Genomic DNA, 12,347 nt, shown 5'->3' on the forward strand with positions numbered 1-12,347 from the left:
AAACAACCAGGGATGGTGAGGCCCCCGCATTCCACAAGCTGTCTGTGGGAGCTTATCTTGTGTTTTATGACCCTGGGAATGCTAGATGCCAGGACAAGCTTTCCGCCTTTTCTTGTTAAAACAAAGAAGCAAATGACCCCAGATGTTTGCAGTAAATAAGGGGAAGCCCTAGCAGTGTCAGAGATGGCTTTTGGTTGGAGGACCGAGGGCCAGCCCCTTTTTGAATGGATTAGATACAAGAGGATAAAGCTTTCTAAATAGAAGAAAAAGATCAGATTTTGCTCTTGCAAACTCTCCAAAGATGTCTTGTTCGTCTTTGCTTTCTTTCCTCCTATGTCAGGTAATGGAATGTATGTCTCTGTTGTTCTGCAGTTTCTGGTGTAGGTTTGTGCATTGTCTTATTTCTAAAGTGTATGCATTGTCTTATATTGGATTAAACTCTGTAATTCTGTGACGTCAACACGCAATGTTGGTTTTATTACCAAACGCAGCTTGCCGAGTGGACCTGGGGAAGGGAAGAATCAGAAGCCAACCTTTTTCCAAAGTTAACTATGTTAGAATATTTTCTTCCTTTACAATTGGGGGCTCGTGCCGGTTCTGGAATCTCGGCGCGCGGCTGTTTGGTCCTGATTGATCCGTTTCGGCCCGACGCTTCGGTGTGGTAAGACAGTATTTGATTATTTTTCAGTTGTCTGAAGCGCCGTGTGGTCGGACCGGGGCTGATTTGCTGTGTGCGGCCTCACAGAATTCAGAAGCTGCAGAGGTAGATAGGATCCCTCCTAAATGAGTCGGTTGTTTAAGGATTTGAATAAATACACATTACAGGGAACTGTGGCTAGTTCAAACAGAGCCTTTACGTTAACTCTGACTTAAGCTGGGTTTTTTAAAAGAAGGTTTTATTGATTGATTAATTAATTAATTGATTAATTAATAAAGATTAATTTATTCTTTTTACCCTGAGGAGCAATGCCTGGGCCCCTAGAAAAAGTATTTTGGAAATTTGTGTATTGGTTAGTTTTGGCTTGTATCAGCCGGAGATTTCGACTCATCTCCAGTGGACTTATAATTATTTGGGTTAATTGGATCGAGTTGTATCACTCATGGAAAAGGACTAATAGCAGGTTAATTGGACCGAGTTGTATCACTCGTGGGAAATAAAGGACTAATAGCAGGTTGGATCACCTTTCTTTGGCACCCTTAAGCGGGTTGCTTATAGTATAAAGGACTAAAATAAATTATTTGATTTAATACGGGTTCAATCGCTCTCCCCAGCTGAAAAAGAAAAAACCTTTTGTCACTGGGCGGATTGAGTGATCGAATAAACTAAATTGAGGCTTATTTTCGCCTCGAGCTTGACCCAGCTCTGAAGTGTAGGACTGAGAAGTTGAAATGAGAATAAAAGGGATTTGTAAAATTGAAATTGGACAATTAAAAGATGCGTCATACATTCTTTTAGCCGGCACCTGACGTTTTCTTTCTATTTTTTTCTGTCTTTTCTTGACTGAACTACAACGTTGTCTGTGTTTCTGTGTTTTGTATGTTTCTTTGTGTTTGTGGCTGTGTGTCTGTCTTCCCCCGTTATACTGTAGCCTATGTCCCACCACGCGCTGCTGTCTATTCGTCTGTCTGTGTCTGAATTGTGCTGAGATTGTGCGGAAGTGATTTGTGTTTCAAGATTGTGTTCTGAAATATTGTTAAATATTTTTGCTGGATGTTGTATTACTAACTTTCTGTTAAAATGTGCTTCTGTGGGACAGAGGTGTCTCCGTTTTGGATGCAAGTTTTGTTTCACAGCAGGGGGACTGATTGACCCCCCTTATTTGCATTTTGGGAGTGCTTCAGTTCTGTGCTATTTCCAGCTCACGCTTTCAGGATTCTTGGATTTTGATGTGAATTGCTTTAGGACTGTGTTTTGTGTTGAGAAGAAGAGTACAAAATAACAGATTTACAGATGTTTTTACTTTCTCAGCGGGTGAAATGTGTTGCATCAGTTCCAGGCTAGAGCACTGGAATGATCCAATTGTTTTTTATAATACTGTAACATTGACAATCACTTAAATTTCTAGGTTTCCTGACAGGATGGAACACCCTCACTGATTGTAAGAGAACAAAAATGAGAACATATGGATGTTTTTCTGCGTAACAGTGTTTTCTACACTGTTAATGTGGGACATGTTGAAACACTAATGAATGACTTTGTTTCTTGTAGGACGATCTTCGTGTGCAGCCCATTTCGCATATTACATGACCACATGAACGGTTTTTGGGTTTTCCTACAGGGGGTCTAGGTAGCCATTTAATAACAGTGGGCTATCATGAAATACGGTTGTGTGTATAATTTGGAGTTTTTAAAAAGGTTCACTCAAAACTGAACAATATTAGAACTATTGGATAATAATGTCTTTTTATTATTTTTTTTCAACCATGGTGTTATAATATTTGTGTTTAAGACTTTTACAGGATGAATTTTGGTTTGAAATCTGGGGTAACATCCTGCATCTTTCTTACAATGTGTTGATGAGTCTGCTTGAGTGTGAATGAGAGTGAATGTGGAGGCAGATGGCCTTTGATGGGTTTTAGGATGCTCTATGTAAATATGACCTCAGTTTAGTGTGTAGCTGTGTGATATTTTTCTTATTTTAAACTATTTAGGTACACTGAAGGTTTTGTTTCATAAATATGTTTTTATTACTGCTTTAAGGGACAATTTTAAGGTAATGACGATTTCATATTTTGGTGTCACAATCTGGTTGAAGCTGAATCATCTGCTTGTGCAGTGAAATTAATATGAAACGAGAATTCAGCCTTGGCTTAAAGCAGATAGATGTAGTTATTAGGAAATTGTGTTATCCACTTTGACTAACAACACTAACAAACTAACCTAAATTCTAACTAAATAAACTTGGTTTATATTTCATATGGGTGACTGATTGGACATGTTGAAATTTTAGCATAATGGGGGTAAGTTCTTCCATTTTTGTTTTTCCACCTCTAAATTGTTTTTCTTTTGGAAATAAGAAAACACAGGGGGATGTTATAAAGATAAGACATTACAGATGGAACTTTGAAATTTACATAATCTCAGTCTAGTTTGAATACTAGATGGAAGATTTGGAGAAATGGTGGAACATCTTATGATATTTTGGTTTTTCAGCAAATTATTATATAAAAGTGACATAGATTCCAAATTGTTTTCAAAATGAGAATTTTATTATATCAACAGGGGGAGAAGCAGAAGTAGACCCTAATTCCTGGTAAATTTTTGGATATGGTTAATGGTAAATTAGTTAATCAATAATTTTGATTTTTTCGATTCAACAATAGTGAATTATGGATTTCTTTAATGTAGAGTCATATGGCCTTCCTGCTTTACTACAATATGGTGTATGTGATATAGAAGCTTCTACTAAATTAGATTTGATCATCTCAAATTGAACGGTTTCAAATAACATCTATGCCATGTCTATTTACATTTAAAATTGTTGATAGATTTCTGAATCACTGCTGACTTTGATTATATACAGTTGGGTGTAAATTGTTAATTTTGAGGAAAATTTCGGTTAAAACTGCTATGAAATTCAAATAAAATGTAAATAATTTCTGAAATTTTAAAATAGGACTTTGTCTTGAAGCGTGGGACAATGATAAGGATGTTTGGTATTTAGTAGAACAATATGCAATTCATAATTATTTGACCAAGGGCAATTCCATCACAACTTTTATAAGTATCAGTACTTGGACATTCTAGAGTTTGTTCTAATTCTTTAATGAGTTTGTGAGGTTGTGATTTTAGAATTTGTAGTTGATATTTGGCACAAGCAGAGTGAATGTCATCGAGGTATTGACGTTTATTGATTTTGAACAGTAAGTGTCATTATTTTCTTAATTCTGGCACATCCGATCGTGGACTATTTTAACAAATTTCTATCTATTCTTTTTGCAGTTCAGGATTTGGGGCAGTTGGCCGTTTGTGCTATAACAACAACAAATCTAGCGCCACACGGGAGGAGGCATCACAAGATAAATTTTATTTATGATAGTGAAAGTAACAAAATGTGGCAAATATAAGTTTTGCTTTTTAATTACTTTGTATTATTTTTTCTCTGGCAGTTCTCCTTCCTTCTGACTTGATGGCGATCTTGGGGGAAGGGTCTTTTAAGCTCAGAGATCATGGGAAGATGTATTTGAAGGGATCTTCTTGATTACCGCATCAGGCCGCTGTTGTTGCTGAACAAAGACATGATGATGCTGAACTGTGCCCATCTTCTGCTGGACTGCTGTATGAAAGCCAAACGCTGTTGAGCGATTACGAAGGTCAGTGAAAGCGAACTGTTCTCCTGCTGTACATGATGATGCTGCACGTGATTGCAAAGTGCTGCTCATAGGACCTGGCAACAGATGTCTCCTTTGACTGTTGCTTTTCATGCCGGGCTGATAACAAAAGGGACTCAGGCGTTATCTGTGGGAGTCTTCTATGGCTGGAAATCAGCAGTGAGTCGGGACCACAAAGATCATAGACAAACCCGGACGGGGGCTTCAGTAGATGACTGGTCTGCTGGTTTCTATGTCCTGCTCTGTCGACCACGAAAGGCTGACCAAAGTTCATCAAAGCGGGACTGTATCCAGATGTTTCTGCACTGCTGGAATGACTGCTTCTCTAGACACGTTCTGATTCAGCAGATAAAGAATTGGGGTATGGCAAGTCGCTCAGCGGTGGTCCTGTTGTGTGTTCTCATGTTTGATCCTGGATTCTCACCTCTGATCATGTGACCTGGGCGCCAAGGCCCACTCCTGGGGTTCTCTTCAGTCTGCAGGTTGGAGACGAAATGGGTGCCAACACAACTTGGTAGTGGTGAATAAGTTCTTTTCTTTAAATTTTTGTAGTGTGTGATGCCATTGTTCTCTTCTTATTTTAGATATAGCACTGAGGCGCCCTGTTTTCTTCACGTCCTGCAGCCCTGCAGTGTAATTCTAGGTGTTGAGGACAACCCCATCTCCTGGGGTCAGAGGTTTTACGATGCAGTTAGGGGTTGGTGTGCACCAACTGTTACGACACTGCATTCCTCCTCCATGATTCACTCTGTTGGTCTCACAAAATGCTAATGTGTTTTTTTCCCTTCCTGCCTGAAAAGAATGGGCAGGGACTAATGATTGCAATTACATTTTTTTAACTATAGCTGAATTGCATTGTGTGTTACGCTTCATCTACTAAGGAAGATGATCTAAATTTTATTTACATAGTACAGTGGCTACCATTCAGTAAAACTAAATTTAAATTTAAATGGAATTTGAAATTAAGGTGTTAAAGTGGATTGATGGGTGTCTATAGACTGAGCTTACTGAGCAAATGACACCAAGTTCTGTGTTGATTTCATAAATTTAATCAAACATTAGAATTCTTTGATTGAGGTGTGCAGATTGTAACAGCATCTGGGACACCATGTTTGAATTGCATCCAACTGTGTTACATGAGGCTAAAGTTAGTGGTGATAGCGGATTTCATCTCAATGAGTTGTATAGGATTTTTATTGTATTCTATGACAGAACATTTGTTCTGTTATAGAAACAGGGGGACATGAATGGAATTGATCTGATAGGCAAATTTTTAGTTTGGATCTCTGCATTTACTTTTCGGAAAAAGAGGTTATTGAAGTTAAATCAAAATACATTAAATGTTTTACGGTGTATTACCAGCATTAAAGATGAGCTAACTATTTGGATATGAAATAAGTAAAATGTATAAATTGAATATACTAAACAAAATATTGACTATCAAATAATTTACATAAAATAGTGTTCTTAAACTAAGGAAGGTGATCATTGGATTGTTGTATCTCTATTCATATGTTTTAAAATAAGTTGTTTAACTAAGACATCCAGGAAGGTCTAAACTAAAGATTTACATCATTTAATAAATTTAGCTGTATTGAATCTCTCTCCAAAACTGAAAAGGCATTGATAATTGATAAACAATATAAAAAGGGTAATACATTATTCAATTAAATATTTTATAAATAGGTTTTCAAATGAATAAATGGATCAAAGGTAAAAAAGGTTGAAATTTTTGAGATTTAAAATATGATTGGAATAAAGTAGGTCATTTTTATATTTAGTGACTCATGTAAAGCAGGCTGATCATTTTTAAGGTTTAAAAAATAGAAAATATGATGATTGAAATTAAATTGGTCTAAATTGGAGATTTACAAATTAACAATTGTGGAACTGCTTCTAAAATACAGTTAAGTTTTGGGTTCAACATGATAGGAAACTTTCATTTCTCATGTAGGCCTTATATAAAAAGAGGGTCAAAGGATTGATAAAATACAACTCCAAAGTAGCAGATTTATAATACAAAAGGAAGACAGTGAAGCTGTCATAAAGTGTAGGATCAATCATTAACCAATCAACAGGGTTCTCTCCATATGAGCTCCAGACAGGACGGATGTTTCCAGGACCTGTTACCCACATTCCAGGATGGAAAGGTAAGCTTGCACATTTATCTCATAAAGATTTTTTCAATGAGTTACAGGTCCTGGCAGCAGAATTTACAAAATACCAGACGACACAGGAACGTCCAGGCTCGGGATCAGTTCGGGAATCGACTGGGTGCGCCTGATGGTCATCAAAAGAAAGTGGTCTGAACCTCGCTTCGCCAGACCATACCGAGTCGTGGAGAGTACATCTCATGCTGTCCGTCTACAAGAGAGAAGGAGACACGTGGTTCCATTGGAGTCAGCTGAGGAGCCACAACGCACGCTGCAGGGCATACAGGAGAATCTACAGTCTCAACCTGCGGTCGAGGAGTGTCTGAGGGCCATCACAGCGCGGAGGAGGATCTGCATTTCCGGGCAGAAGTCTGCCAAAACCACTTCATTTTCCTGAATTACAAGGCTTAAAAGGCCCAGACAGGCACAATAATCCTGTTCCGGTGTCCTTCCATTGAGAAAAGGAGATTGCACCCTCTCCTTAAACTCACTGAAAATTGGAGTATTACTCCAATTTTCAGTGAGCAACGGACACTCAGGTGAAAACCTGAGGTTTACAACCGAGGAGGAACACGTGAAGGATCCAGCTACAAGATCATCATTAACTTATCTTCTCTTTATTGCGTGTTTTCGTTTTTGCGAACTCTTCAAGAACATTCGTTTCTTTTTGCGCGTATTTTTGGATCGTTTCCTGACGAAGAATTCATATTCATTTTTGAAAGACTATCGAAGGAGCATAGAGACGAACTCTAACTTCTTATTGTTGAATTGTGAAAAAAAAAGAAAAAAAGGTCTTTTGTAATTTTTATGTGTTTATGATGTATTTTTTTATGTTGTTATTGTTTTGTATTGACAAATTGTAATTTTTGTGGCGAGTATTGTCTTTTGAGTCTGCTGAGCATTTTTTGGTAATTTCGAGATATCTTGCTTTGGTTTTCTAATTTTATACTTGGGCTAATATTTCTATTGTGTGTTTTCTTCTATTGACATAACTGAGTTTTATGATTTTTCATGTTTGATAAGTGAAATGTATTTTTAGTTTAGTTTTTACTGGTTAAAATTTTGTGGTTCATCAGGTGAGTATTAAATTGTTGGACAGCGCAAGATACATTTGATAAGTTTAGATTATGGAGTTCAGCTTTAGACACATGACCTGGCAGTGGACCTAGGAGGTGCTGTTTAAAAAGGGGACTGTTATAAAATTGGGCTAATGTTTTAGTTTTTTAGTATACTAAATAGTTTTTTGGTTCCTCTATTAGAAGGCTTAATCATTTTATTTGTGAGGTCTGTATGTCTCAGACCTCAAAACGGGGACTGTTAAAGAAAAATGATTATTTTTAGACTTTATTACAGTTAATCTTATGGCATGTGTAAACACTCTCACTTGAACATATGTCTTAAATTTGAACAAGGCTGTGTTAATGATTTAAAACTACTAATGGGTAAGTATTCAAAGCACAGGAGGCCTTAAAATGAGTATCTCCTGGGGGCGAACATTATTTAAGCCTGCAGGAGAGATTTCTGCTTGGTTTACAGAAGGTCAAAAGTCTTCCAGAATAAACAACCAGGGATGGTGAGGCCCCCGCATTTCACAAGCTGTCTGTGGGAGCTTATCTTGTGTTTTATGACCCTGGGAATTCTAGATGCCAGGACAAGCTTTCCGCCTTTTCTTGTTAAAATAAAGAAGCAAATGACCCCAGATGTTTGCAGTAAATTAGGTGAAGCTCAGTGTCAGAGATGGCTCCTGGTTGGAGGACCGAGGGCCAGCCCTTTTTGAATGGATTAGATACAAGAGGATAAAGCTTTCTAAATAGAACTAAAAAATCAGATTTTGCTCTGGCAAACTCTCCAAAGATGTCTTGTACCTCTTTGCTTTCTTTCCTCCTATGTCAGGTAATGGAATGTATGTCTCTGTTGTTCTGCAGTTTCTGGTGTAGGTTTGTGCATTGTCTTATTTCTAAAGTGTATGCATTGTCTTATATTGGATTAAACTCTAATTCTGTGACGTCAACACGCAATGTTGGTTTTATTACCAAACGCAGCTCGCCGAGTGGACCTGGGGAAGGGAAGAATCAGAAGCCAATCTTTTTCCAAAGTTAACTATGTTAGAATATTTTCTTCCTTTACAATATATATATATATATATATATATATATATATATATATATATATATATATATATATATATATATATATACTTTTCTAATCAAGCCTGGTGTTTTTGTAACATGTGCCAGTCATAATTGTATCGTAAGATGTGTAAGTTAGCTTTCATCTGGCCGACATTTCAATCAAAGTCAAAGTATTTCATCCTTATGCGGGTGCCAGTTCATTGCATGTTCCACTATTTTATTTCTCTTAACAATAGTCACAAATCTGAAATGGGCTTTCCTAGCATGAGTTTCTGTTCTTTCCCGAATTCCAAGGTTCTGCAGCTTCCCATTGATTCCATAAACCTTTCCTGTTTTCCCTCTTTAATCATTCTTTTAAATTCTAATTTGCTCATCCTTCATGTCAAAAGCATCTATTTTTAATGCATCCTTTGCAATCTTATCATATGCTTTTTTATTCCTAACAGTAATAGCATCCATTATGTATTTATTAAGTACCATACTGGTTGCATTTCTTTTAGAATGCCTCATTTAATATCAAAGAAACTTTTGCATACGTGGGCAATTATGAACTTCTATCTGGACGCATATAGAAGTGCCCTCAGTGGTCCCATTTTCTCCATCCATTGCAATATTGCCAGTATTTCTCCAGTTTTTACTGAAGGTTCAACATTTATTCATATATTTACTGTTATGAAATTTGGAAACAAAAAATGCAATACCCAGACTTTCACTTAAAATCTTGGATTCACGTGTGTGTGTGCGAATCTAACTGGAGTAACCAGCAACATGTGCACTGAATTAGTCGATTAACAACATCGATCTCTGATCAGATTAACCCTTCAAACCATCTCTAACTGTCCTCTCACATCAAATTAAAAACCTCATGTCATCAATGACTAAATAAAGTCACAAATCGAGACTCTGAATCACACTGATAACATCATACCAAATACAACTCAACTCAAAAATCTTTTTCTACTGCATTTTTGCACCATAAATTTGTTTGTTTTTGCACTGCTCTGAACTTTCACATCAATGCGTTTTTGCAACATGCTGGAGATGTTCCTTTTAACTGCTATGCGGCTGCTCATTCACTGTGTAAATGAAATCTTGTTTTGTGTACACTGTTTATACAAAATGTCAGACTTGTCTAAGTCTAATTAGTGAGTTACTTAAACATGCATTTGAATACTTTCCTTAATTTGGATGTTCGATATTTTATGTCCTTCATGTTAACAGTACTTTTTTCCATCAAAAAAGTTACATTTTCCAAAGCATTTGCTCTGTCTTGCAAAATTCTTGCTTTAGGTTATTACTAACAGACCCATGTTTACTCAGTCAAAGCAGTTAATGTTTTTAAAAGCCATCCTCTACTGTGGGTCCCATCATCAGTTGCAGGTTTATGTTTAAAACGACGATCTAAAAACACATTAGAGGCAGTTTCAGTTCTATTTTCAGCAATTCATTAAAAAAGAAAAAAAAAGTTACTGATTTATCACAGCTTGTTTATTTAAAAAAATGACAAGTCACCAGGTAGTGACATCACCATACTCAGTGTACAATATAGCAATTTCATTAACAAATATTTTGTAACAGACAGTATATTATTACATAATATCTACATTCAGAACATGACCCCCCGTTTCTCCCTCACGCACAGGAAGGAGTTAGCACTATACACAGGGGTCTCTGGGTTTTCACACAAGGAAACCATTTGTTGCATTAATGATATTTCACAAAGAAAGTTCGGACAGCCAAACCGGTTTCTACAGACAGCCTGACAGACAAACAGCAGACAAGTGGAAACAGGATTGGGAAGAAATACAAATGGGTGTGCCTTACATGTACATAAATACTGAGCTGATAAAACTAAATGATCTGCATGTCTGTATTTTTTTGTCCCTTAATTTAAAAACACAGAAAGAAGGAAATCTAACTTTCCCCTGTTTGAGTTCTGAACATAAATAGATGCATCAACAGATCTCAGTCCTGCTGGTCCACTCATACATCTAAGATGTAAATAATAAAAATAACTGTAACCAGATCACTTTACTACACTGAGGAGTATTTACCACACCGGTAACACGCTTACAGGATTATGTTACATCCTTATGAAGCTGCATGGTGTACGTATGCATGTGACAGAAACAATGACAAACATACAGCTTTTGTGCAAAATGCAGGACTAGTGATGTTGGTATTACAGCACAGAGGATGCAGCCACATGATGCTGGCATTCAGGACAGCGGTTCCTTGACAGAAGTGCAGAGGAGCTCAGGGTTTGGGCTCTGATAGGTTTGCGTATGTCTCACTGCAGCTGGACGATGTGCTGAGGTTTCCAGAGCCGCTGCCTTCTGTAGAAAGCACAAGCAAACACTGAAGGGAGCTCTCTAAAGGAACTCAATGTCTGTTGGTTTTCTTTCAGGTGATAATGCTCGATTAAATACCTGAGCTGCGGAGGGACTGACAAGACTTGGACTTCCCAATGAGATTGATAAGATTAGCCGCAGCCATCCAGCCTTCCTTAGATGTGTTCAGGTTGCGGACAAACCTGTGTGCAAAAGCAGTGTTACTTTTTGGGGAAATCAACACTGACCTGCAAACTCATAAAAAATGGAAAGTAATTAATATGATTCTATTTCCTCTGAAGCTATTATGCTATTATTGTTTGGATATTACATAAATAGAGTTAAATTATTTTAAATGCTAGTCTACAACATTTTAATCTAAGGTAGGCTGTAGTACATAGTAGGCAACAATATTTCTGCCAATTTTGAGGTGCATCATTTTATATTCTAATCTTCTAAAAGCAATATTTTCACTGTTTAATTTTCTGGGGTATAAACCAAAAACATTAACAACAGCATTCAATTAAATTAAGATCAATTCAGAATCTGACTAAATGACACCTGACGTACTAAAGTCTTAGAGTCAGTTTTATTTATCCATTGGTTAAAGCATGATGCCATTAAAGATACAAATACAACAGACAATATAAAAATAGTAAATATATCGTAGTAGAAAACAGCAATAAAAAAAAGTTGTAATGTCCTGGAATATGTTTGCGTTAGATATAAAAATATCTGCAAAGTAGAGACCTAAGAAATGACTAACAGTAGGTGACTTAGATTGGAGTTTATAAATAATGAAAATTACAAAGGCTAAAGTCTGATGTTTAATGGGCTGTAAGTGGAAAATAACAGTGATTTATATAGATAATAAAGGCTTTATAACACCAGTCTGTGTGTAAATCTACATTAATTGTGTTACACACTTAAACACATTAGCGTTTCAGTTAAATATGAATTTGTTGAATATGACTTCTTTGCATTATGACTGCATTATGTTTGTTCAATTTTTAATTAAAATTACTAAAATAAAGAAGTTTTCAAACAACATACACTTTTCGTCAGATGCAACAGGTGATTTATTCATATTACGAACGCTCAGAGCACACATGGAGATGGTATGAACACCAAACACTTTCCTGATCAGTTTATCTTTTCCACAACCATAAAATTCAATTTGATCTTGAAATAATCAGGACAAAATTTTATTTATTTTATTTGTTTACATTGTTTAAAATCGACAAGGTGCCTAGAGTAGAGTAAAGGATTTGCCCTCACCACTGATCATTGTCCCCCTCCTTTACTAGCTTCACCATGTCTCCACTCTTCACCAAAATCTCTCCTGCAGCTCCCATCTCGCTGTCAGCCATTGCAGTGTATTTCCCAGCACTCTGTAACAA

The 12,347-nt window shown here is 36.7% G+C and overlaps 1 protein-coding gene across 10 annotated transcripts in view; it reads right to left on the minus strand.

Annotated features, from left to right (window-relative positions):
* Positions 1-10,087: 10,087 nt before the first annotated feature.
* The window catches only part of mcf2lb (mcf.2 cell line derived transforming sequence-like b), a 43,230-nt gene continuing 40,970 nt past the window's right edge, over positions 10,088-12,347 (minus strand). For all 10 annotated transcript variants that reach the window (XM_038302413.1, XM_038302410.1, XM_038302415.1 and 7 more), the window contains 3 exons: positions 12,226-12,338; positions 11,047-11,150; positions 10,088-10,953 (listed from right to left, as the gene is read on the minus strand). In XM_038302413.1, the coding sequence (XP_038158341.1) occupies positions 10,874-10,953; positions 11,047-11,150; positions 12,226-12,338 (297 nt within the window). In that variant the 3' untranslated portion in view covers positions 10,088-10,873. The remainder of the gene's footprint in view (positions 10,954-11,046; positions 11,151-12,225; positions 12,339-12,347) is intronic.

The sequence above is a fragment of the Cyprinodon tularosa genome, unplaced genomic scaffold, assembly GCF_016077235.1.
Source record: "Cyprinodon tularosa strain WSP-4 unplaced genomic scaffold, ASM1607723v1 ctg49, whole genome shotgun sequence".
NCBI lineage: Eukaryota > Metazoa > Chordata > Actinopteri > Cyprinodontiformes > Cyprinodontidae > Cyprinodon > Cyprinodon tularosa.